This window comes from Haliotis cracherodii, unplaced genomic scaffold (assembly GCF_022045235.1).
Source record: "Haliotis cracherodii isolate W230 unplaced genomic scaffold, xgHalCrac1.p SCAF_26, whole genome shotgun sequence".
NCBI lineage: Eukaryota > Metazoa > Mollusca > Gastropoda > Lepetellida > Haliotidae > Haliotis > Haliotis cracherodii.
In genome coordinates, this window is record NW_027266282.1 from 1,985,156 (window position 1) to 2,011,907 (window position 26,752).

The 26,752-nt window shown below is 39.9% G+C and overlaps 1 protein-coding gene across 2 annotated transcripts in view; it reads left to right on the forward strand.

Moving 5' to 3' along the window:
* LOC139473085 (nuclear receptor subfamily 5 group A member 2-like) overlaps positions 1–26,752 on the forward strand; it is a 230,188-nt gene that overhangs the window by 42,236 nt on the left and 161,200 nt on the right. The window contains exon 1 of one of the 2 annotated variants that reach the window (XM_071255599.1): positions 20,140–20,407. The exons of the other annotated variant lie outside the window; for it this stretch is intronic. Within the exon in view, the coding sequence (XP_071111700.1) occupies positions 20,290–20,407 (118 nt within the window). The 5' untranslated portion in view covers positions 20,140–20,289. Of the gene's footprint in view, positions 1–20,139; positions 20,408–26,752 lie in introns of those variants that run through there. 2 annotated transcript variants of the gene reach the window in all.

Here is a 26,752-nt window from a genome sequence, read left to right on the forward strand (position 1 = left end):
TCACGTGATTTGATGCATTTCGCGATGTAAGACCCGTTTTATCACAATATAGATCTTGATTATCGATCAGATCGTACTGACTCGGCGCCACCATTTTGTGTGAAGCAAACGCAAGTGATGAGAGAGGTTGAATTTCATTGGTCCATAGGAGAGGCTTAAAAGGGACATAACTGGTCGTGCCCAGTAATTCCAGCCTAATTCGGCAAGGATAGAAACAGGACTTTTAAAGTCAGTTAACTCTCTTGCCTCGGGAGGATGGATAGGTAATAGTGACTTACTTCAGATAGGTAATAGTGCCACGCCTTACTTCAGATAGGTAATAGTGACTTACTTCAGATAGGTTATTGTGACTTGCTTTAGGTAGGTAATAGTGACTTACTTCAGATAGGTAATAGTGACTTACTTCAGATAGGTAATAGTGACTTACTTCAGATAGGTAATAGTGACTTACTTCAGATAGGTTATTGTGACTTGCTTTAGGTAGGTAATAGTGACTTACTTCAGATAGGTAATAGTGACTTACTTCAGATAGGTTATTTTGACTTGCTTTAGATAGGTAATAGTGACTTACTTCAGATATGTAATTGTGACTTGCTTTAGATAGGTAATAGTGACTTACTTCAGATAGGTAATAGTGACTTACTTCAGATAGGTAATAGTGACTTACTTCAGATAGGTAATAGTGACCTACTTCAGATAGGTAATTGTGACTTGCTTTAGATAGGTAATAGTGACTTACTTCAGATAGGTTATTGTGACTTGCTTTAGATAGGTATAAGTGACTTACTTCAGATAGGTAATAGTGACTTACTTCAGATAGGTAATAGTGACCTACTTCAGATAGGTTATTGTGACTTGCTTTAGATAGGTAATAGTGACTTACTTCAGATAGGTTATTGTGACTTGCTTTAGATAGGTAATAGTGACTTACTTCAGATAGGTATTTGTGACTTGCTTTAGATAGGTAATAGTGACTTACTTCAGATAGGTAACTGTGACTTGCTTTAGATAGGTAATAGTGACTTGCTTCAGATAGGTTATTGTGACTTGCTTTAGATAGGTAGTAGTGAATTACTTCAGATAGGTTATTGTGATATGCTTCAGATAGGTAATAGTGACTTGCTTCAGATAGGTAATACTGACCATAATACTGACTTACTTCAGATAGGTAATACTGACTTGCTTCAGATAGGTAATACTGACTTGTTTCTTAGAGGTATTAGTGACTTACTTCAGAGAAGTAATAGTGACTTGCTTTCAGAGAGGTAATAGTGACTTACTTCAGATAGGTAATAGTGACTTGCTTCAGATAGGTAATAGTGACTTACTTCAAATAGATAATAGTGACTTACTTCAGAGAGGTAATAGTGACTTACTTGAGATAGGTAATAGTGACTTGCTTCAGAGAGGTAATAGTGACTTCCTTCAGATACGTAATAGTGACTTGCTTCAGAGAGGTAATACTGACTATAATACTGACTTGCTTCAGATAGGTTATAGTAACTTGCTTCAAATAGGTTATACTGACTATAGTACTGACTTGCTTCAGATAGGTAATACTGACCATAATACTGATTTGCTTCAGATAGGTAATACTGACTTGCTTCAGATAGGTAATACTGACTTGTTTCTTAGAGGTAATAGTGACTTACTTCAAAGAAGTAATAGTGACTTGCTTTCAGAGAGGTAATAGTGACTTACTTCAGATAGGTAATAGTGACTTGCTTCAGATAGGTAATAATAACTTACTTCAAATAGATAATAGTGACTTACTTCAGAGAGGTAATAGTGACTTACTTGAGATAGGTAATAGTGACTTACTTCAGATAGGTAATAGTGACTTGCTTCAGAGAGGTAATAGTGACTTCCTTCAGATACGTAATAGTGACTTGCTTCAGAGAGGTAATACTGACTATAATACTGACTTGCTTCAGATAGGTTATAGTAACTTGCTTCAAATAGGTTATACTGACTATAGTACTGACTTGCTTCAGATAGGTAATACTGACCATAATACTGATTTGCTTCAGATAGGTAGTACTGACTATAATAGTGACGTGTGTAAGAGATGTAATAGTGACTTGCTTCAGCTATGTAATACTGACTGTAATACTGACTTGCTTCAGATAGGTAATAGTAAGTTGCTTCAGATATGTAATACTGACTATAATAGTGACGTGTTTAAGAGATGTAAGAGTGACTTGTTTCAGCTATGTAATACTGACTATAATACTGACTTGCTTCAGATTGGTAATAGTGACTTACTTCAGATAGGTAATAGTGACTTGCTTTAGATAGGTAATACTGACTATAATACTGACTTGCTTCAGATAGGTAATACTGACTATAATACTGACTTGCTTCAGATAGGTAATAGTGACTTGCTTCAGATAGGTAATACTGACCATAATACTGACTTACTTCAGATAGGTAATACGGACTATAATACTGACTTACTTCCGATAGGTAATAGTGACTTCCTTCAGATAGGCAAAATTGACTATAATACAAACTTGCATTAGATAGGTAATAGCGACTTGCTTCAGATAGGTAATAGTGACTTACGTTAGATAGGTAATAGTGACTTGTTTCATGTGGGTAATAGTGACCTGCTTCAGATAGGTAATACTAACTAGGGTTTTCAAATTAGATTTCCACGTATCTGCAAAATATATACACAGCTTAGGGAACCTGTACACTGTTTTTCTATTGGTGGATGAACAGCCTGACACCGTCATTGATGTTGCGGAAGAGCGGTAAGGTTGTTATCGACGACAGTGATGTGGTGCACCAGGGTGGGTGCGAGGCATGTTGGTGTGCAGCCCGGAGGGAGATGTGTTCAGCTCGCCAGCCCTCCTCGCCTCAGACAGTATACATCGTGATTTATGACCCTCGCGTGTTACCTTGCTATTACTGCCAGTGTTTCGTTTTGTCTTACCAGCCGTCTTTTGTTGTTACTTTAGAAATTGTGCAATTTTCGAATTTCTAGAGTCAGGACGTGGTTTTGTGAGCGTGATTGTATTACCGTGGAAGTGTTGAAATCACCAATGGGGTGAAACGACAATCGGCTGCCCCTCCGATGTTAGCCAGATAACGCGATATCTCCCGACACATGCTGAATAGCTTTTGTGTACTAGACTAGTAAGAACAACGCAATGACTCGCGTGACGGCTTTCCCCCGACGTTATATCACTTTGCGTACGTAAAACACTACAATTTAAAGATTTGTTTACATATGAAATGTTATATATTTTGATGTTTACCCCTGTTGGTGTACCGTGCCTCTGACGCAGGCCTCTAGTTTCACCGATGAGGTTATGTCTACCTGACCCAACAAGCCCCTGCGACTACCGTAATGGACAGAGTGTAGGGGCCGACCCTCTACCTGGCTTAGTTGTCCCTCTTTGTTACCTCGTTCTCATTTTACCTTACTCTCCACAATCCTTACTATTACCCACACTCTCAGTCACCTTTCCCTGGTGTACAGTGTACAGTGTCTGCTCTCTCTCTCTCTCTCTCTGTGTCTCTGTGTGTCTCTCTCTCTGTCTGTCTCTCTGTCTGTCTCTGTGTCTCTCTCTATCTCTCTCTCTCTCTCTCGCTCTCTCTCTCTCGTCACTACACCCTGGTGTACAGTACCTACCACTCCCTCTCGTCACTACACCCGGGTGTACATTAACCTCTACTCTCTAGTCACTACACCCTGGTGTACATTAACATCTACTCTCTAGTCACTACACCCTGGTGTACATTAACCTCTACTCTCTAGTCACTACACCCTGGTGTACATTAACATCTACTCTCTCTAGTCACTACACCTGGGTGTACATTAACATCTACTCTCAAGTCTCTATACCCTGGTGTACATTAACCTCTACTCTCTAGTCACTACACCCTGGTGTACATTAACATCTACTCTCTCGTCACTACACCTTGGTGTACATTAACATCTACTCTCTAGTCACTACACCCGGGTGTACATTAACATCTACTCTAAAGTCTCTATACCCGGGTGTATATTAACATCTACTCTCAAGTCACTACACCCTGGTGTACATTAACCTCTACTCTCTAGTCACTACACCCGGGTGTATATTAACCTCTGCTCTCTAGTCACTACACCCTGGTGTACATTAACATCGACTCTAAAGTCTCTATACCCGGGTGTATATTAACCTCTACTCTCTAGTCACTACACCCTGGTGTACATTAACCTCCACTCCCTAGTCACTACACCCGGGTGTATATTAACCTCTACTCTCTAGTCACTACACCCTGGTGTAGATTAACCTCTACTCTCTAGTCACTACACCCTGGTGTATATTAACATCTACTCTCAAGTCTATATACCCTGGTGTACATTAACCTCTACTCTCTAGTCACTACACCCTGGTGTAGATTAACCTCTACTCTCTAGTCACTACACCCGGGTGTATATTTACCTCTACTCTCTAGTCACTACACCCTGGTGTAGATTAACCTCTACTCTCTAGTCACTACACCCTGGTGTATATTAACATCTACTCTCAAGTCTATATACCCTGGTGTACATTAACCTCTACTCTCTAGTCACTACACCCTGGTGAACATTAACCTCTACTCTCTAGTCACTACACCCTGGTGTATATTAACATCTACTCTCAAGTCTCTTCACCCTGGTGTACATTATCCTCTACTCTCTAGTCACTACACCCTGGTGTACATAAACCTCTACTCTCTAGACTCTACCAGTCAACGTTGCACCTACCTATGGTGTAACAGTCAACGTTGCACCTACCTGTGTTGTAACATTCAACGTTGTATCTACCTGTGTTGTAACAGTCAACGTTGCACCTACCTGTGTTGTAACATTCAACGTTGCACCTACCTGTGTTGTAACAGTCAACGTTGTATGTCACTTTGGTGAAACAGTCAACGTTGCACCTACCTGTGTTGTAACAGTCAACGTTGTATCTACCTGTGTTGTAGCAGTCAACGTTGCATCTACCTGTGGTGTAACAGTCAACGTTATTGCACCTACCTGTGGTGTAACAGGCAATGTTGCACCTACCTGTTTTGTAATAGTCAACGTTACACCTACCTGTGATGAAACAGTCAACGTTGCACCTACCTGTGTTGTAACAGTCAACGTTGTATCTACCTGTGTTGTAACAGTCAACGTTGTATCTACCTGTGGTGTAACACTCAACGTTATTGTACCTACCTGTGGTGTAACAGGCAACGTTACATCTACCTGTGTTGTAGCAGTCAACGTTGCACATACCTGTGTTGTAACAGACAACTTTGCATCTACCTGTGGTGTAACATTCAACGTTGCACCTACCTGTGTTGTAACATTCAACGTTGCATCTACCTGTGGTGTAACATTCAACGTACGTTGCATCTACCTGTGTTGTAACAGACAACTTTGCATCTACCTGTGTTGTAGCAGTCAACGTTGTACCTGCCTGTGTTGTAACAGTCAACGTTGCATCTACCTGTGGTGTAAAAGTCAACGTTGCACCTACCTATGGTGTAACAGTCAACTTTGCATCTACCTGTGGTGTAACAGTCAACTTTGCATCTACCTGTGGTGTAACAGTCAACTTTGCATCTACCTGTGTTGTAACAGTCAATTTTGCATCCACCTGTGGTGTAACAGCCGATGTCGCACCTACGTGTGTCACTGATCCCCGTTTACGCACCAGGTGGTGATGGCGCATTTCCCACTTACTGCGAGTTTCCCGAACACAGGGTATAAAGAAGCCTTCAAAGATACGGTGATGGTCGCTGCAAAACACCTCACGGTATGTGACGTATATGCCCAAGTTTTCAAAGCCAAAATCACATGTTCATGCAAATATTTATTGATTGAAGTAAGTTGTAGAAAAGCAATACACCTGTCAGGTGTCAGCACGGTTTCTCTTTTAAAGAGAAGTTTATGCCTTGAACAGTAGGTGCCAACATCCGGCATTAACACCAGTCAACTTATGAAAGGTGATTATTGCGGGCGAGGAGGCGAGGAGGGACTCATTAAGTTTGGTTAGTCAAGTGCTCCAAAAATCCGCCACCAACAACACAAACACAAACAACAACACAAACAACACAAATACAACAGCTGCAATTAACAAGGAGGCACTGATTATGCAGGGGTCGTGTTCATATTGAACAAAAAGGTTCATCCATGTGACAGTCTTAACAGAACGGATGCAGGCATGCTCAAGGTTGTGGACATCTCCCTCCCTTCATAGAACATTGTTACTGATTACGTATGTAGGTAATGTTAAAATACTTTGATGTTCCCTGGGAATATATTTTCCCAAGGTTTTCTCCAGAAAAGAAGAGTTCCTGATTGTGCATTATATGGTGCAGTGTTGGGTGTTGTTCCCACGGTGCCCTTCAGTCGGCGACATGGGGACACTTTAATCAATATCTATTACCGGTTATGTAAATAATGACAAACCCATACTCGACCATATTTATTCGGGGGAACCAAGCGTGACACGCGGCTGTGAACATGTTGGCCACATATTCATCGCACGTGGCTATCACAATAGCTGTGATATTCCTGAAGCTCCTTTTACATGCGGGATTTTAAAACAGGATTTAGTAGTTAATTTGAAACTCACAATTCCTTGAATGACTAGTTATGTGAGTTTGCTGCCACACGACATAGTGCTACGCACGCTAAGTCTCGTGCTGCGAGGGGAGACCTTGCGAGACCCAAACTCAGCAGAGAAAGGATGTCGCCACTTGGCTTGGGCGGTGACTGAGAGCCCACACAGTTGGGGGCGGTACCGACAAGCGGTGTATTGTAGGGGTAGAGGGAAGCAGCACAGGGGGGTACCAGATCACTTGTTACCGGCCACCAGGAATTACCACTAATCGATTAACAAATTCGACCATAGTCATCTTAGACGGCAAACCTACGGCACAAGGCGTCAAATTACAATCTGTTTTTGTCAAGAGTCGTTTGTCATTTGTGGATCTGTCTGAACACATTATAGTGGTCGACTATAACTGGTAGGATTGACAGTAGCCACAACCATGTGGTGAGAAAATCCTATATCGTCAAACTATCTTTGTTCTCACATACTGGCCTTTACTGCCGGAACAAGCTGGAGTGTGGCACGCCGTGAGAAATGAAAGCATTATAATACCCTGCATACTTCGTGTGGGTTTCCTGTTAACGTGTGCAGGTGATAGGCCCGTGTCAGCTTACATACCCTGAGTAGATGATTTATAATGGGAAAACATCCAGTATCCTTACTCTTACTATTCAAGTTGGCAATAGAACCACGCTCATTGATTTCTTATATCCATATGAGAGAGTCATTGAAGAAAGAACATGCAAATATATACGAGGCGCTTATTAATTTTTTTCTGTGTACTTTATGATATTTTTTTCAGAAAAAGTACAAACCTGTTGTGTGGCTGATTGTCCATCATTTCAAATATCCCGATGTTTAGCATCTTCTGCAACGATGTGAGACATCTAGATTCTGCATTGTGCCCGTGAAGATCCGGGGTAGAATAGGCCTTCAGCAAACCATGCTTGCCGTAAAGGCGACTATGTTTGTCTTTAAGAGACGACCAACGGGATCGGGTGGTCAGGCTCGTTGACTTGGTTGATGCATGTGTCATAGCGTTTTAGGCGCTAATCCCCGTTGTTAATCCTCACCAACATTTCATTGTAGATTGACTGTCAGTCAGCCTGGACTACCATATCACTTCCCTTTAACTACTGCTTTTTATAGTATGGCATTTATTGCCCTAATTGATCATCCCATGAACTGTGTTGGTTAATCACGTCCATATGTCCAATGTCCAAAGCAATGTCATTGTCTCTTTGTCTATCCATTGTTGTTCATTACTATATATGTGCTATCATTACACTGTTACTTGGGTGTTAGTCAGGCTTGGTATTCCGAGTGCTGGTGTAGGGACGACCTCGAGCAGGATGTGCCGCTCGTAGGAAACGCCCTCAGGTGAGCTGGAAGGTCCGCTCACCTCTTGTACGCCTGAGCTGGAAGGTCCGCTCACCTCTTGTACGCCTGAGCTGGAAGGTCCGCTCATCGCTGTGTTTGTGTTGTCAGAGCAGGTATTCCGCTCATTGTGCAAATGTTGTTTATAGTTTACATGTGCATAAAGCGTTCCGGGACAGTGATGTCGATTTTGTCCTTTATTCCCCCAAGAGCTAATTCCCCGTCAACACGAGCCCGTTGACACATGTAATCGTATCTAAGATGTGTAGATCGATGCACAGGATGTCAATCACTGGATTGTCTGGTCCAGACTCGATTCTTTACAAACCACCGTCATACAGCTGGATTATTGCTGAATGCGGCGTAAAAGAACAAACCTGCTTCATGTATATATGGCATATGCTATAAATGATGTGTGATATTTCTACATGATATATATACTAACGAAAAAGGTAACTGAATCTATTCTGAAATTAAATAATGCATCTTTCTATACATATTCATGAAGACTTTAAGGTCCTGATTAATAATGTGTACGTGCATGTTCATGCACGACGTACAATTTGGATGTTTGTGTGTTACTTGGGAGAATGACACTTACACACGTGGTGAACAGCACACAATGATACTGTGTACCTATCAGGTACTCATTAAACGTGTTTGTCTAAATGTAATTAACGCTGACACAATGGCACGGCTTGCTGAATTTCCACGTCTACGCACCTTGAATGTGCTGTAAACAGGGATGGCGAAAAGACGAAGTTGCCAGACAGTTTATTGTTCATCGAAACACACACTCTTTGGAGACGTTTTCTACAGCAGGGCAACACTCGTGACTTGCCATGGAACATATTCCGTGGTGCATCTACGGAATCGATGCCAAACTGCTACAAACAGCTCGGATAATTCCTGGGTTAAGGCCAAACAGTTACAGAACCGTATGCAACCGGTTGAGGGAGCACAACATCCGGCCCCGACATCCAACGATGAGCCCAATTCTCCACTTCATCGTCACGCCTAGCTTGGTGTAGACAGACGAGACTGGGACAGTATACTGTCCACAGATGAGTCCAGGTTCGGGCGTCAAGGGTCTACGGGCGTCCATGGGGATGTTTTAGCGACGCGGCGTTACTCAACGTCGTCAGTGTGTCGTTGTTAATGGCAATTTGAATCGGGTACGCCACCCGGACGACATCGTTCGAGATCATGTTCTACCCTTTGTGCACATGCAGCAGGATAATGCCCGCCCACATGTTGCACGTGTTGTAATAGACGTTTTGGGGAATCATAACATTGCTGTACTGCCATAGGCGCTGTTTCTCCTGGTGGCTTCCCCATAGAACATGTCTAGGATGAGATGGAATCACGCCTAAGACGGGACCAGAACCAACCGATAATGCTAGCTCAGTTGGCCAAATCTTTGACTGACACTTTGAACAACATCTACAAGCATTTTTCATGTGGTGTCTTCAATGCGCCGCCTCTGCCTCGCCCGACTCAGCGCAGATAGCGGCCACACCCGATATTGTCATTGTTGAGTGAGCTGTTACATCACCCCTCTTCTAGGGCGTGTCGTCCTATCTCTTCTTACCAGGTATGGGTTTGGTTTTGTCAATGAATTTGTTATGATGAAACATTGATCAGACGACCACATGGATCGTTGCTCGTGCTGTCAACCACTGGTTTTCCTAACCCAGATCCGCATGCCGCTGTAATATGGCTGGAATATATGACTGCTATATTGTGAAGTAAAACCACTTCTCTTTATATATGTTGTAAGGTATGCGCGTGCGGCAACGGTGTACTGAATGAGTCAATACGTCTACGTGTCAAGGTATCTGAAACCGCTCCCGATGCTGATGCTGATGCGGCTTGGTTATCATCTTTACCAGAAGAAACTGAATCAACACGAGTACCACATAACAATCGTTGTCATTAGGCGCACTAACAACCCATCTGGATCTACGTGGATCTAAAACTGAATAATTTAGAATGTATGTTATGGATCAGATATCTGGGGAACCAGCTACTGTAACATTATTGAGAGTGTCGATAACAGATTCTGCAAATCTGAAAGTAAATAAGTTCACAAACAACAACATGGTTCCAGGAGACTGTGGTAGGATCCCCTACAGTATAACTACATGTCAAGAGCAGTCAAGTACTGGTGCAGACTAATTCAGATGGAACAACACAGGCTACCCATCCAAGCTTATCATATACTAAAATCTCTTGATGATAATAGTAAAATTACATGGGCATCCCATATTAGAATGATTTTATTCCAGTTTGGATTTGGTTTTGTTTGGCCAAGCCAAGACATTGGTAATATTCAACATTTCATGACAGATTTTAAACGAAGATTTTACGACTGCCTCACTCAATATTGGCACTTTTTCCTGACATCATCAACGAAATGCAATTACTACTCACAGTTCAAGTCATTACTAAATGTGGAATCATATATTACTTGTGATATGTCTTCTTACCAACGTAGACTTATAGCCATGTTCCGGTGTAATAATTTCAGACTTGCTGTTGAACTGGGGCGTCACAACAACATCCCATATAATGAACGTGTCTGCACTTTCTGTTTTTTGAAGGGACATAACCATGTAGAAGATGAATTCCATGTTCTTATGCTTTGTGACCAGTATTCTAGAGCAAGAAGAAATTCTTTTCCCAAGCGTCTCGTTACCCCTCCCTCTATTGAGAATTTTATAAGACTTATGTCAGCTGAAAACGAATAAATTATAAATTATAAGCTTAGGTAAATTTCTCTCCCAAGTCATGAACATCGAAAGGAAACACAGTGTTGAACCGTAACTCATTATTAAATCTACTCAGCATGCAAATATATATACAGTATATTTCCATTGTATTATGGGCCGGTGGCCTGAAGTACCGAATCAATTTGTCTGTCTGTCTGTAATTTAGAATGGAACAGGCTGACACTTCCGCAAATCTTAAATCTCTGTCGAATAGATTTATTTGCAGCTCAAGGGCATATTTAATGTCAAATAATATATAACTGAGCGTTTGTCTCCCAGCGATATTTTACGTGCGCTTTGTGACTTCATTTTCTATGTACAATTTATGCCAATGAACTGTCGGCGAATTGCCGGCGTAGCTGGTTTTCGGAGGGATGGCTATATAATGTGTTTGCATTGCATCTTATATCGAATATCAAACTATTATTTTTATCGAACATCAACTGTATGTTTGTTTAACCCCTTTGATACCTAATGTATGCAAACTGAAAATGGATTTCGAATATTACCTGTGGTTAAGTTATGTGTCGCACTTGCCTAATACCTGTGTCTGACTGGATGTTTTCTCGTACAAACCATCACCAATAGTTAGCCATGCCGGTGTAGAGAGTTCTTAATGATGTTTTGTTTATCAACATTGGTGAAATGACATAATAGCTATTTCGGAAGGTAAGCATTATCACTATTTGAATATCAATTCTCTAGCAACATACTTGTCCCGTCTAAGAGCAATTTCACATCCCATGTTTAGATACCTACTTACAAATCACAGTCCCGCGGAAGCAGTTTGAGCATGGTATCGCCAGAGAGAACAGAACGAGTATAATGTGTGATTGACCAGCTATAGGAGACCAGTGGTACATTATGTTGGGCTGTCAGGTACTTCAGGAATATACAAACATATATACACCAATACGTACTTTTGTTGGTCAAATATGCTAATTCATTTCCTCATCTATTTTGCATATCAAACTTAAAATAAATGAAATGCTTACAGAGGATCCTATCTATTGCATATTTGTCAGTCATTTGCGACTTCCGAGCAAGTCAGTTTCGTGGACGGGAATTGTATAACAGAATCTTAGGTCTACTAAAGGCAGTTATTATCTACAGGTATTATCTACTATCTACAGTGATATTGTGTGCAGTTGTTTGTTTTGTTTGTTGTTTGACGCCGCACTCAGCAATAGTTCAGCTATATGACGGCGGTATGTAAATAATCGAGTTTGGACCATACAATACAGTGATTGACATCATGAGCTTCGATCTACGCAATTGGGATCCGATGACATGCATCAACAAAGTCTGCGAGCCTGACCACCCGATCCCGTTAGTCGTCTTTACCACAGGCATCGTCGCCTTTTACGGCAGGCATGGGTTGCTGAAGCCCTATTCTACCCCGAATCTTCACGGGTCTTGTGTACAGTTATTGTCTGCAGTTTAATTACATACTTATGTGTGGTAGCCTGAGTTTTCAGAAGTTGAGAAAAGTGATATTTGATATTTCACTGCAGTGAACATAACACTTTAACGGAATTAGTGTCATAGAAAGAGTTACCTCCCCTTAAACTGTCTCCCTTATCGTAAGTGTCTCGCCCGTACACAAACTGTTGACGTCCTTTTACTTTAGTTCCACATTGACAAGGCAATGGTCATAATGGCAGATGGTCATTTATGGAGTAAATATCACTTCTTGACGTTTGTTAATCTCTCAAAAATGTTTCGTAATAAACTGTAAATTTCTCATTTAACTCATCAATCGAGACTGTTCGTTTCCCAAATTTTGTTACTTGACCAGCGTGTATTCTTTCGCTTCCAACAGCGGTCTCCTAGTTTTCAAGAATATTTGTTGTTAAAGTTGATTATGTATATAATTTTATCATCCAATACTGGCTCCCACAGGAGATATAGCTTTGGTGAGATCAAGCGATATCTACACTGTAGACGTCACAATCAAATGACATCACTAATGGCTCTGCTACTGAAGCTGTTAGCAGCACTTTTTACACTGAAGACAGTGATATTTACTGTCTACAAAAAGTTGGAAGAATGATGTTAGATGATAAATAAAATCTCACCCTCGTGGCTTTTTATATCAAATATATCAACACTCGTTGATAAAAGTGGCAAAAATCCTCGGTATGCCTCGGAATTTTTCCACTTTTATCAACTCGGGTTGATATATTTGATATCTAAAGACGCTCGGGTGAGATTCTCTATATATCGAAATGTATGATAAAGATTTTTCGTGTCCCTAAATATTTGTTGATACTTTTGTTTATATTCTTTTAAATTTTGCGAACACTAAACTAGACAACTACACAAAAAGTATAACATAAATAAGACATTCCATGTGTCGAGTGAAATATCATGTTTCTCTCATCTCGTGACAGGGGGGCGGGGGGGGGAGGGGGGAGGAGATATGTTCACGAGTGGAGTATTCACACTGAAGTATATAATAAAACTGCAGACAATAACTGTACACATGACCCGGGATAGAATAGGTCTTCAGCAACCCATGCTTGCCGTAAAAGGCGACTATGCTTGTCGTAATAGGCGACTAACGCGATCGGGGGATCAGGCTCGCTGACTTGGTTGATGCATGTCATTGTATCCCACTTGCGTGGATCGATGCTCATGATGTCTATCACTGGATTGTCTGGCCCAGACTCGATTATTTACAGACCGCCGTCAGATACATGTAGCTTGAATATTGCTGAGTGCGGCGTTAAACAACAAACCAATCAAAACTACAGTTATTATCTAGTTATCACCTTTAGTTATTGTCTACAGTTATTAACTACAGTTCTTACCTACAGTTATTGTCTACAGGTATAACCTACAGTTATAAAGGGACGGTCGGGTAGCCAAGTGGTTAAAGTGTTCACTCGTTACGCCGAAGACCCGGGTTGGAATCCGGACATGGGTACAATGTGTGAAGCCCATTTCTGGTGTCCCCCACCGTGATATTGCTGGAAAATTGCCATAAGTGGCGTAAAACCATACTCATTCACTATAGTTATTATCTAGCTATTGTCTACAGTTATTACCTACAGTTATTATCTACAGTTATTGTCTACAGTTACTGTCTACAGTTATTACCTACAGTTATTACATACAGTTATTATCTATAGTTATTGTCTACAGTTGTTATCTTCAGTTACCTGTTGACGGAGTACCTGTTGAAGTATTCCAAGAAACGAGTGTCTTATTGCTACCTCTGCTAAGAAAGTTATTTAATCGTATTCTCGACTTTGGAAATTTTCATGAACATTGGAACGTTGGATTAATAGTTCCTTGCACAAATCAGGGGATAAGATTGAAACAAATAATTACAGATATATATATAATTGTTGAACACTTTAAATAAACTATTCACTTACGATAATAAATAATCGTCGTAAAACGTGGATATCAACATAAAATTTGTTGTCAGAATGTCAAGCAGGATTTGGAGAAAATTAGTCTACTACTGACCATGCCTTTACTTTTTATTCATTAATTCACTGACATCTAATGGGAAAAGGTGGGAAATGTTACTGTATATTTGTAGATTTTTAAAAGGCCTTTGACTCTGTGGGTAGACTGAAGTTATTGTGGTTTTTTTGCTTCAATCTAGTATTCACGGGAAACTTAATCGATTATTACATTTGTACAAAGTAATAATCTCGAACGACAGTAGGGGGATCTTTATTGACGACACCATTCATGATTTATCAATACTGTTGTTTGCCGACGATGTTGCTATCTTTGCTACCTCTGTTGTATTATTCAAAAGAAAATTGAGGTCCTAGGTGAATATTGCTTAAAATGGGGTTTGTCTATTTATGTAAGCAAGACGAAAGTAGTAGTATTAGCTAGAACTGAGGAATGGACGATTAATGGAAACGCAAAAACGGTAATCTCATGCAACAAATATTTAGGTATTATCTTTTCATGCAGACATATTTTACAAAGGCATGTGAGACACTAGCTATGCAAGCTGAGAAATAATTGCATGTTTTTAAGCGATTTATTAGAAAATATAAAGACTTGCCTCTTGATTCAGTATTTGAATTATTCGATCGGAAAATTCAGCCAATCCTTTTAAATTGGTTCGGAGCTCTGGGGTATGAACTTTCATTATTCTATAGAAGAAGTTCTTACTACATTCTGCAAGACTTAGTTTATGCAGGCTTCGAAGAAAGTTATGTTGGGAAAATGTGATCGCTTTTCTCTATGGATTAATGCCCGTTCTAGAGTTATAACCTCCTGGATAAGAGTTACTAGACAGCCTGCTACAAGATATTCTAAACGATGTTATGATTTATTAAAGAAAATTAGATGAAAATGCCTGGATAAACCAAGATGTCGGAAATAAATTTCTATTCTTGTGTCTGTTTAAACAGATATGTAAAAACATTTACCGACAAGAGTGGTACAACGATATCAAAGAGTCGAAATCCTTAACTTACTATTCATATTTCAAGCTTCAAACCACGCCAAAGAGATATCAGGTAGCTATAAAAACTTTAAACTTTTAACAGAAAAAAACCATTAAACAAAATTTAGATGTAATAGTCATAATTTGCATATCAGAGCTGCCAGATTTTCCAAAACTCCGATTTTCCAAAATACTACATGTGTTTACTGCAACCAAGGAACAGAAGATGAATATCACGTGGTAATGATTTGTCCAGCATACATTGACATAAGAATTAAATATTTACCCCAGTATTTTGTAATCAGGCCCTCGTAAGAAAAGTTTCTGACACTGATACAGACTGATGACGATCGTCCCTTATTTAAGCTATCTCTATCATTATGTCATATATTTCGCAAGAGAACAGTCCGTTTGTGAACACGTGTCTTTTGTTACTTGGACAGCATATATTAAGATGCGCTCATTGTAACATTTACGCCTTAAGGCAGACATGATGTACTATTGGTCTTTTGGCCACGTATACGAATATACTATCTGTCTGTCAGTATCTTTTTTTTAACAATATTTATTTCCACTTGGTACAGTGAAAGGGGATTGATAATCAGACAGAGCCTATATAAATATATCTCCCCAACAAAGTTCGAACAAGCAGCAGTAGTATAATTATACAATAGTATAGACTTGATATTAAGTTACATGTGGAAAATAAAAGGTAAACAGGCGGAGACTGTGGAAGGTAAAAATGATTTGTTTAATAATTCAGTTCGGCAATTAGGCTCATAGTATTCGTTGGTGTTACGTATTTCATAATGTTGACGATCCAAGGTTTTTACAGGTACCATATCACATAAATAACTTGGCACTGTCCAACTTTTCATTTTATAAAAAAATGGATAATTTGTGAAAGTGTCGTCTTTCAGCCAAGGAGGATAAGCCGGTTTCGTTATATATTTTTGTATGACTTGTGCCCCTCACGGCATCACATATTGTCCTTAGTGCATCTAGATGTAACATTTCTAGGGACAATTCTTGACCCTTGGTGCAATTATTCCATATATGGTCACAGTATTCAAACAAGGGTAATACATGTACTGGTATCAATGAACAATAGAGCGTATGTAGACTGTCAGTAGCTACAGTTATAATGTGTACAGTTATTGTCTACAGTTGTTACCTTCAGTTATTGTCTACAGATATTTACAATTATTGTCTACAGTTATTGTGTACAGGTATTACCTACAGTTATTATCAACAGTTATTGTCCACAGTAATTACCTACATTTATTATCTACAATTAATGTCTACAGTTATTACCTACAGTTATTATCTACAGTTATTGTTTGCAGTTATTGTCTACAGTTATTAACTAGGCAAATGTGTTTACAGATAATAAGTAGTGAGTACACACGAGGCGGATTATTTACAGATACTGTAATTAGTGAATGAGTGAGTATAGTTTAACGCCGCTTTTAGCACTATTCCAGCAATATCACGGCGGGGGACATCAGAAATGGGCTTCAGACATTGGACCCATGTCGGGAATCGAATCCGGGTATTCGGCGTGACGAACGAACGCTTTAACCACTCGGCTACCCGACCTCCTCCAGATAATTAGTAGTGCGTACACACGAGGCGGGTGTATGTACAGATAATTAGTAGTGCGTACACTCGAGGCGGGTGTATGTACAGATAATTAGTAGTGCGTACACACGAGGCGGCTGTATGTACAGATAATTAGTAGTGCGTACACACGAGGCGGCTGTATGTACAGATAATTAGTAGTGCGTACACACGAGGCGGCTGTATGTACAGATAATTAGTAGTGCGTACACACGAGGCGGGTGTATGTACAGATAATTAGTAGTGCGTACACACGAGGCGGGTGTATGTACAGATAATTAGTAGTGCGTACACACGAGGCGGCTGTATGTACAGATAATCAGTAGTGAGTACACACGAGGCGGGTGTATGTACAGATAATTAGTAGTGCGTACACACGAGGCGGCTGTATGTACAGATAATTAGTAGTGAGTTCACACGAGGCGGCTGTATGTACAGATAATCAGTAGTGAGTTCACACGAGACGGCTGTATGTACAGATAATTAGTAGTCAGTACACGCGAGGCGGCTGTATGTACAGATGATTAGAAGTCAGTACACGCGAGGTGGGTGTATGTACAGATTATTAGTAGTGAGTACACACGAGGCGGGTGTATGTACAGATAATCAGTAGTGAGTTCACAAGAGGCGGCTGTATGTACAGATAATCAGTAGTGAGTTCAGACGAGGCGGCTGAATGTACAGATAATTAGTAGTCAGTACACGCGAGGCGGCTGTATGTACAGATAATTAGTAGTGAGTACGCACGAGGCGGGTGTATGGACATATAATTAGTGAGTACACACGAGGTGGGTGTATGTACAGATAATTAGTAGTCAGTACACGCGAGGTGGGTGTATGTACATATAAAATGCTAAAAGATTAAAATTACTGAAGAGATCTTGACTGCCTGTACAGTTACTGTAAATCACAATGAGGTCACAGATAAAGCACTTGTTTTAGAAAATCAAAATTACCGAAAAGCTTTGATATGCTGTATTGTAATAACATCGATATATTATGACAAAAATATTTTAAAATGTATGCTATATAAGTATTCACTCTACAAAAATACCATCAAAATGGTAATTGCACAATGAGAGTAAGAGGCGGACAACAAATGCACTGTGACGTGTACAGGTTCCGTGGCGTGTTGAACAGTATTGGAGATGTGTTGTCACCGGGTTGTACGGCACGTCTTTCAAGCCGTGAAGATCCGAGGTGATGGACCACGACACCCAACTGGTCAGATCCGAGGTGATGGACAACGACACCTTACTAGTCAGATCCGGGCATGAGGGGCCACGACACCCTACTAGTCAGATCCGAACTGAGGGGCCACGGCACCCTACTAGTCAGATCCGAACTGAGGGGCCACGGCACCCTACTTGTCAGATCCGGGCATGAGGGGCCACGACACCCTACTAGTCAGATCCGAACTGAGGGGCCACGGCACCCTACTAGTCAGATCCGAACTGAGGGGCCACGGCACCCTACTAGTCAGATCCGAGCTGAGGGGCCACGGCACCCTACTTGTCAGATCCGAGCTGAGGGGCCACGGCACCCTACTAGTCAGATCCGAACTGAGGGGCCACGGCACCCTACTAGTCAGATCCGAACTGAGGGGCCACGGCACCCTACTAGTCAGATCCGAGCTGAGGGGCCACGGCACCCTACTTGTCAGATCCGAGCTGAGGGGCCACGGCACCCTACTTGTCAGATCCGAACTGAGTGACCAAGACACTGAACACCTGTGTGCGGCCGATGTTGTATTCGGTGATGGGACACGACTGTTTGAGCAGATCTACTGCTTTACGCCTTCATCTTACTTGCTGCGGTTACGACCGCACGACTCTAAGAAGGGACGTGATTCGCAGTCCGGTGCCCATCTCCACTGCTGCGGTCACGACAGCACGAGGTAAGGTGTGGTGAGGTGAAATGGAGTGTAACGTCGGGTAAGAATCGGCAGTCAGATGGTGTACGTACGCTGCACACCCTGCTTAATATAGTCAACTGACTGCCGACACTCAGGCGGATTGTAACCATGTGATCAAAACTCCACGATGTTTATCGCTAAAGAAATGGACATTCCTTCTAAAGCGAACTTTGCCATTTTTGTCATTACTGTTAGTAATATTCCTTATCAGCCGAATGGCTTGTTTTTACTTTATAAGTGTTAGCACGAATACAGCTATCTCCCTTAATCAATCATCGCGAAAATTCGTGATTCTATTTCAAGTGGCCGAGGACTATATATATAGTCCTGCTTTCTTGAACTAGGAAATGCGATTTCTGATGATCTTGGAGCGTGTTTGACATCCACGATCACTGGATTCTGGCAGGTCTAAGGGACGCAACTCTTGCGAATATCGAGGTCAACCGAAGAAATTATCCGTGGCCTCGACATTGTTCGAAAACGTTTTTGCTTTACGTTAGCAGATGTTTCTGATGTCACAGTTTGGGGCATACTATACCTGTGAAAATGTGCATTTTACTCCCATGAAAATATCACAGAAAGTATGTGAATTCAACTAATCGATACCCCCTGCCTTCCACCACACATAGCTCCATCTGTCCTTAAGTTAAAGCTTGTGCCTGTCACAGTCCATAAGTCAGCAGGTCAGTTTGAACCAGATTTCAGAGTTTTCAAGGGAATACAATATATCCAGGAAGCAGTTCCTCTTACACTATCTATATATAGGCACATGACGTGTTTGTTTGTCCTTAAATGATACTGATTTGTGTCAAGCTCGTAAGGTATAGGGATCGAGGAATGTCTCCCAGTCCCTAGAGAATAAATTAAAAGAGTCCAACACAAGTCTGGAATGATTTGTCAAGTCTGGGTCGCCTCATATTGTTCTGGGCTCTATTTGAATTTATATATTAATAGATAGATATGTTTAAATAATCTTTAAATTTCTTGGACTAAATGTCAGCCCACACACGTTATACTGACCCGCGGACATTTTTACTAAACATAATCCTTCTATAGACAGGTGCATTTCATGCAAACTGCACTGGAGCAGGCCTCCTTATTAATATTTCATATAACTATAGTATACACCCACTGTCACGTCGAAGCAGAAAGCATACTTATCTTTTGTATATTAGCTGGGGATAAATCACCGTGATTAGAACATTCAAAGTTACTCTTTTCCCAGATCTCACGTGTCAGCGTCGAACCCCTAGCCCCTGCTACACATGAAACAAAATGTGGCATAGTAACTTTTTCTGGAGATAAGACAGCGCTTCCAAGCTGACCAGAGCTCGCGCCACTGTTCGCACAACTAACAGTAACAGGCGAGTACATTAAGCTGGAGAAGCTGTGTTTACCACTATCTCGTGGGTGACCCACTTTATCAACATTACGCATGCGCAGTGTGTCGCGTAAGTCCAGAGTGTAGCCCTTGAGGAAACAGAGGATATTGAAAAACACTCTTTTATTACATAATTCGTGCTTGTCAGTCGTGAGTAAGTAATTCCCACGATCGAGGAGTACCCCGACTGGCAGATGGGAGGTGACTGAACGAAGAGGATGATTCAAACCTCAGAAAAAGTGGACACAACCAGACCCCCAGTTGTCGGGCATATGAGCTTCGACCATAACCCTGTTGAGAACGAAACACAGGCGGTTAGAGAAAACTCGGTCGAAGGTAACGTCCACTTGCTACTCAGCTTGTTTTCTGATTGAATCCTGTGTGTCTTGCCTTGTTTTGGAAGGTCGTGAAGCTCTGCTTGCAGTATGTCAGGCGAAAGGCGAGGCCCCCGCGGCACGCTTTCCCCGGCCATTCTAGCAAACAAGCTCGCGGTAAGCATGCTGTTCCCTGGAGTTTATGTGAGGTCAGCTCGCCAAGCTGGACACAGTGAACCAGCTCAATGACGAATTGACAACATTGCCAACACAAGCTGGGCCAAACTGGAACACTGACACTGGCCATAGTGCTTGTTAGTGAAATCTAAGCTAGTAAGGAAATGATATGACTGCTAATGAAATACACGCTCGTTTTCTGGTGTATGTGTATATATATATAGCTGTGTATATGGTAAATAGCCTGCTATGTGGACACACTGCGCCTATAGCTTGTTCCAAACAATGGTAGATGGATTAAAGTTATTTGCGGAAAAGTACTTCAGTTTTGACTTGTATTGACATACATGTACCTGTGATTATATTTTGTGAAATAGTGCTATGACACACTAAATGTTAGCCTAATGCATGCAGTTCAGAACTTAATTATATATGAGTGTCAGAGTAAGAAAATGGCCTGTGTACAGTAGATATACATGGTCTATGTACAGTAGACCTACATGGCGTGTACAGTAGATATACATGGTCTGTGTACAGTAGATCTACATGGTCTGTGTACAGTAGATATACATGGCGTGTACAGTAGATATACATGGTCTGTACAGTAGACATACATGGTCTGTGTACAGTAGATCTACATGGTCCGTACAGTAGATCTACATGGTCTGTGTACAGTAGATCTACATGGTCTGTACAGGAGATATACATGGTCTGTGTACAGTAGATCTACATGGTTTATGTACAGTAGATATACATGGTCTGTTTACAGTAGATATACATGGTCTATGTACAGTAGATATACATGGTCTATGTACAGTAGATATACATGTTCTGTGTACAGTAGATATACATGGTCTGTACAGGAGATAAACATGGTCTGTACGGGAGATATACATGTTCTGTGTACAGTAGATCTACATGGTCTGTGTACAGAGATATACATGGTCTGTGTACAGAGATATACATGGTCTGTGTACAGTAGATATACATGGTCTGTTTACAGTAGATATACATGGTCTATGTACAGTAGATATACATGGTCTATGTACAGTAGATATACATGGTCTGTGTACAGTAGATCTACATGGTCTGTGTACAGTAGATATACATGGTCTGTGTACAGTAGATATACATGGTCTATGTACAGTAGATATACATGGTCTGTTTACAGTAGACATACATGGTCTATGTACAGTAGATCTACATGGTCTGTTTACAGTAGATATACATGGTCTGTGTCCTGTAGATATACATGGTCTGTGTACAGTAGATCTACATGGTCTATGTACAGTAGATCTACATGGTCTGTGTACAGTAGATATACATGGTCTTATACAGTAGATATACATGGTCTATGTACTGTAGATATACATTGGTCAGTACAGTAGATATATATAGTGTGTGTATAGTAGATATACATGGTCTGTGTACAGTAGATATACATGGTCTATGTACTGTAGATATACATTGGTCAGTACAGTAGATATACATGGTGTGTGTACAGTAGATATACATGGTCTGTGTACAGTAGATATACAATGGTTTGTGTACAGTAGATCTACATGGTTTGTGTACAATAGATGTAAATACTCTGTACAGTAGATATACATGATCTGTGTATAGTAGATATACATGGTCTGTGTACAGTAGATATACATGGTCTATGTACAGTAGATCTACATGGTCTATGTACAGTAGATATACATGGTCTGTGTACAGTAGACATACATGGTCTATGTACAGTAGATCTACATGGTCTGTTTACAGTAGATCTACATGGTCTGTTTACAGTAGATATACATGGTCTGTGTACTGTAGATATACATGGTCTGTGTACAGTAGATCTACATGGTCTATGTACAGTAGATCTACATGGTCTGTGTACAGTAGATATACATGGTCTTATACAGTAGATATACATGGTCTATGTACTGTAGATATACATTGGTCAGTACAGTAGATATGTATGGTGTGTGTATAGTAGATATACATGGTCTGTGTACAGTAGATATACAATGGTTTGTGTACAGTAGATCTACATGGTTTGTGTACAATAGATGTAAATACTCTGTACAGTAGATATACATGATCTGTGTATAGTAGATATACATGGTCTGTGTACTGTAGATATACATTGGTCTATGTACAGTAGATCTACATGGTCTATGTACAGTAGATATACATGGTCTGTGTACAGTAGACATACATGGTCTATGTACAGTAGATCTACATGGTCTGTTTACAGTAGATCTACATGGTCTGTTTACAGTAGATATACATGGTCTGTGTACTGTAGATATACATGGTCTGTGTACAGTAGATCTACATGGTCTATGTACAGTAGATCTACATGGTCTGTGTACAGTAGATATACATGGTCTTATACAGTAGATATACATGGTCTATGTACTGTAGATATACATTGGTCAGTACAGTAGATATGTATGGTGTGTGTATAGTAGATATACATGGTCTGTGTACAGTAGATATACAATGGTTTGTGTACAGTAGATCTACATGGTTTGTGTACAATAGATGTAAATACTCTGTACAGTAGATATACATGATCTGTGTATAGTAGATATACATGGTCTGTGTACTGTAGATATACATTGGTCAGTACAGTAGATATACATGGTCTGTGTAAGTAGATATACATGGTCTGTGTACAGTAGATATACATGGTCTATGTACAGTAGATATACATGGTCTGTGTACAGTAGATATACATGGTCTGTACAGGAGATATACATGGTCTGTGTACGGTCAATATACATGGTCTGTTTACAGTATTTATACATGGTCTGTGTACAGGAGATATACATGGATATACAGTAGATATACATGATCTATGTCCAGTAGATATACGTGGCCTGTATACAGTATATATATACATTGTCTGTTTACAGTAGATATACATGATCTATATACAGTAGATATACATGGTGGTCTTTGTACAGTAGATATACATGGTCTGTGTACAGTAGATATACATGGTCTGTACAGGAGATAAACATGGTCTGTACGGGAGATATACATGGTCTGTGTACAGTAGATATACATGGTCTGTTTACAGTAGATATACATGGTCTGTATACAAGAGATATACATGGTCTGTGTACAGTAGATATAAATGGTCTGTGTACAGTAGATATACATGGTCTGTACAGGAGATATACATGGTCTGTGTACAGTCGATATACATGGTCTGTTTACAGAATTTATACATGGTCTGTGTACAGGAGATATACATGGATATACAGTAGATATACATGATCTATGTACAGTAGATATACGTGGCCTGTATACAGTATATTTATACATTGTCTGTTTACAGTAGATATACATGATCTATATACAGTAGATATACATGGTCTATGTACAGTAGATATACATGGTCTGTGTACAGTAGATATACATGGTCTGTACAGGAAATATACATGGTCTGTACGGGAGATATACATGGTCTGTGTACAGTAGATATACATGGTCTGTTTACAGTAGATATACATAGTCTGTATACAAGAGATATACATGGTCTGTGTACATTAGATATACATGGATATACAGTAGATATACATGGTCTGTTTACAGTAGATATACATGGTCTATGTACTGTAGATATACATTGGTCAGTACAGTAGATATACATGCAGGGTTAGAAATTGGCACTCTCCTATAGTCCTTGCCAAACTGCCCAATAGTAAAGGTATCCTATGGACTAGTAGAATTTTGACATTTTTAAAGATTTTGCTGTATGCTATCATTATAAGGACTAGTGTACTGAAACTGTTAGTTTCTACCGCTGACATGGTCTATGTACAGTAGATATACATGGTCTGTGTCCCGTAGATATACATGGTCTGTGTACAGTAGATATACATGGTCTTTGTACAGTAGATATACATGGTCTGTATGCAAGAGATATACATGGTCTATGTACTGTAGATATACATTGGTCAGTACAGTAGGTATACATGGTCTCTGTACAGTAGATATACATGGTCTGTGTACAGTAGATATACATGGTCTGTTTACAGTAGATATACATGGTCTGTGTCCAGTAGATATACATGATCTGTGTACAGTAGATATACATGGTCTGTACAGTAGATGTACAGGGTCTGTGTACAATAGATATACATGGTCTTTGTACAGATATACATGGTCTGTAAGTAGATATACAGGGTCTGTGTACAATAGATATACATGGTCTGTGTACAGTAGATATACATGGTCTGTGTACAGTAGATATACATGGTCTGTACAGGAGATATACATGGTCTGTGTACAGTCGATATACATGGTCTGTTTACAGTATTTATACATGGTCTGTGTACAGGAGATATACATGGATATACAGTAGATATGCATGATCTATGTACAGTAGATATACGTGGCCTGTATACAGTATATATATATACATTGTCTGTTTACAGTAGATATACATGATCTATATACATGATATACAGTATATATACATGGTCTGTTTACAGTAGATATACATGGTCTTTGTACAGGAGGTATACATGGGTATACAGTAGATATACAATGTTTGTTTACAGTAGATATACATGGTCTGTGTACATTAGATATACATGGTCTGTATACAAGAGATATACATGGGTATACAGTAGATATACATGATCTATGTACAGTAGATATATGTGGCCTGTATACAGTATATATATATACATGGTCTGTTATAGCAGATATACATGGTCTGTGTACAGTATATATACATGGTCTGTTTACAGTAGATATACATGGTCTGTGTACATTAGATATACATGGTCTGTGTACAGTAGATATACATGGTCTGTTTACAGTAGATCTACATGGTCTGTGTACAGTAGATCTACATGTCTATACAGCAGATCTACATCGTCTGTGTATTTTAAATATACATGGTCTGTGTATGGTATATGTACATGGTCTGTGTACAGTAGATATACATGGTCTGTTTACAGTAGATCTCCATGGTCTGTGTAAGTAGATGCTAGGAAAAAAACAAAAAGGCTTAAGAAACCATTAAATAAAATTGACAAAAGGTTCTACATTAATGAGGCTCTAAAGCACCCATCTGGTATATTCAAGTAACATGTGGTCGTTGCAGGTAAGATATTGAGCTATATTCTAATATTTCATTTAAGTCCACCTATAAATGATCAATTGTTGACTGTTGATTAAGTTGTATCAAGTATCCATGATATCCAAGCTGGGTCATGTTGAACACTTGGCAACAGTGTGGCACAGCATGTTATCATGTAGGAAGCTGTGCAGTACTTGTTCATGACCTGCTTCTACTCATGGCAGTGGACATATGAGTTATAGAAAGTACTACCATTCTAAGCCACGTAGATTAAGATCAGATACATGATAAATGCGTAGATGGTAGATGTGAATCATTCCCAATGTTATTACGATATGTATGTACAATTTGAACCTAGTTTTCATCAACACAAAAGCACAATACAACTTCAACAAAAAAACTGTGTCCTTCTTTTCCCCCGTCATGGGGCACATTAGAAAATATATTAAACATTCGTTACCGGGACATAACTCGGAGACTGTATAATATTTTATTATAAAACTGTGCATATGTAGCAAACACATGCAGAACTAGTGCCTTTTGCTGTTTCCTTGGCAACAAGTTGGACTTGCAATAACTTATACATGCTATATACCATACGGGTTGTTGTGTTCATTTCTGGATGAATTTCTTAACAAATACCTTTCAAGTTTCTTTGGCAACGAATTATATATATATATATATATATATATATATATCCACGACAAATATTTACCATTGCAGGAAATGACTTTGTCCTGTTGGTTGCATCTCTCGGGACTCGCAAAGTAAATTATTTGCCTCCATGCTTGATATGTTTGCATATAGGATGCAATATTTGCCTCCGTGCTGAGTATGTTTGCATGAAGGATGCAATATTTGTCTCCATGCTCAATATGTTTGCATGTAGGATGCAATGTTTTCCTCCATACTCAGTATGTTTGCATACAGGATGCAGTATTTGCCTCCATGCTTGATATGTTAACATACAGGATGCAGTATTTGCCTCCATGCTTGATATGTTTGCATGAAGGATGCAGTATTTGCCTCCATGCTTGATATGTTTACATACAGGATGCAATATTTGCCTCCATGCTTGATATGTTTACATACAGGATG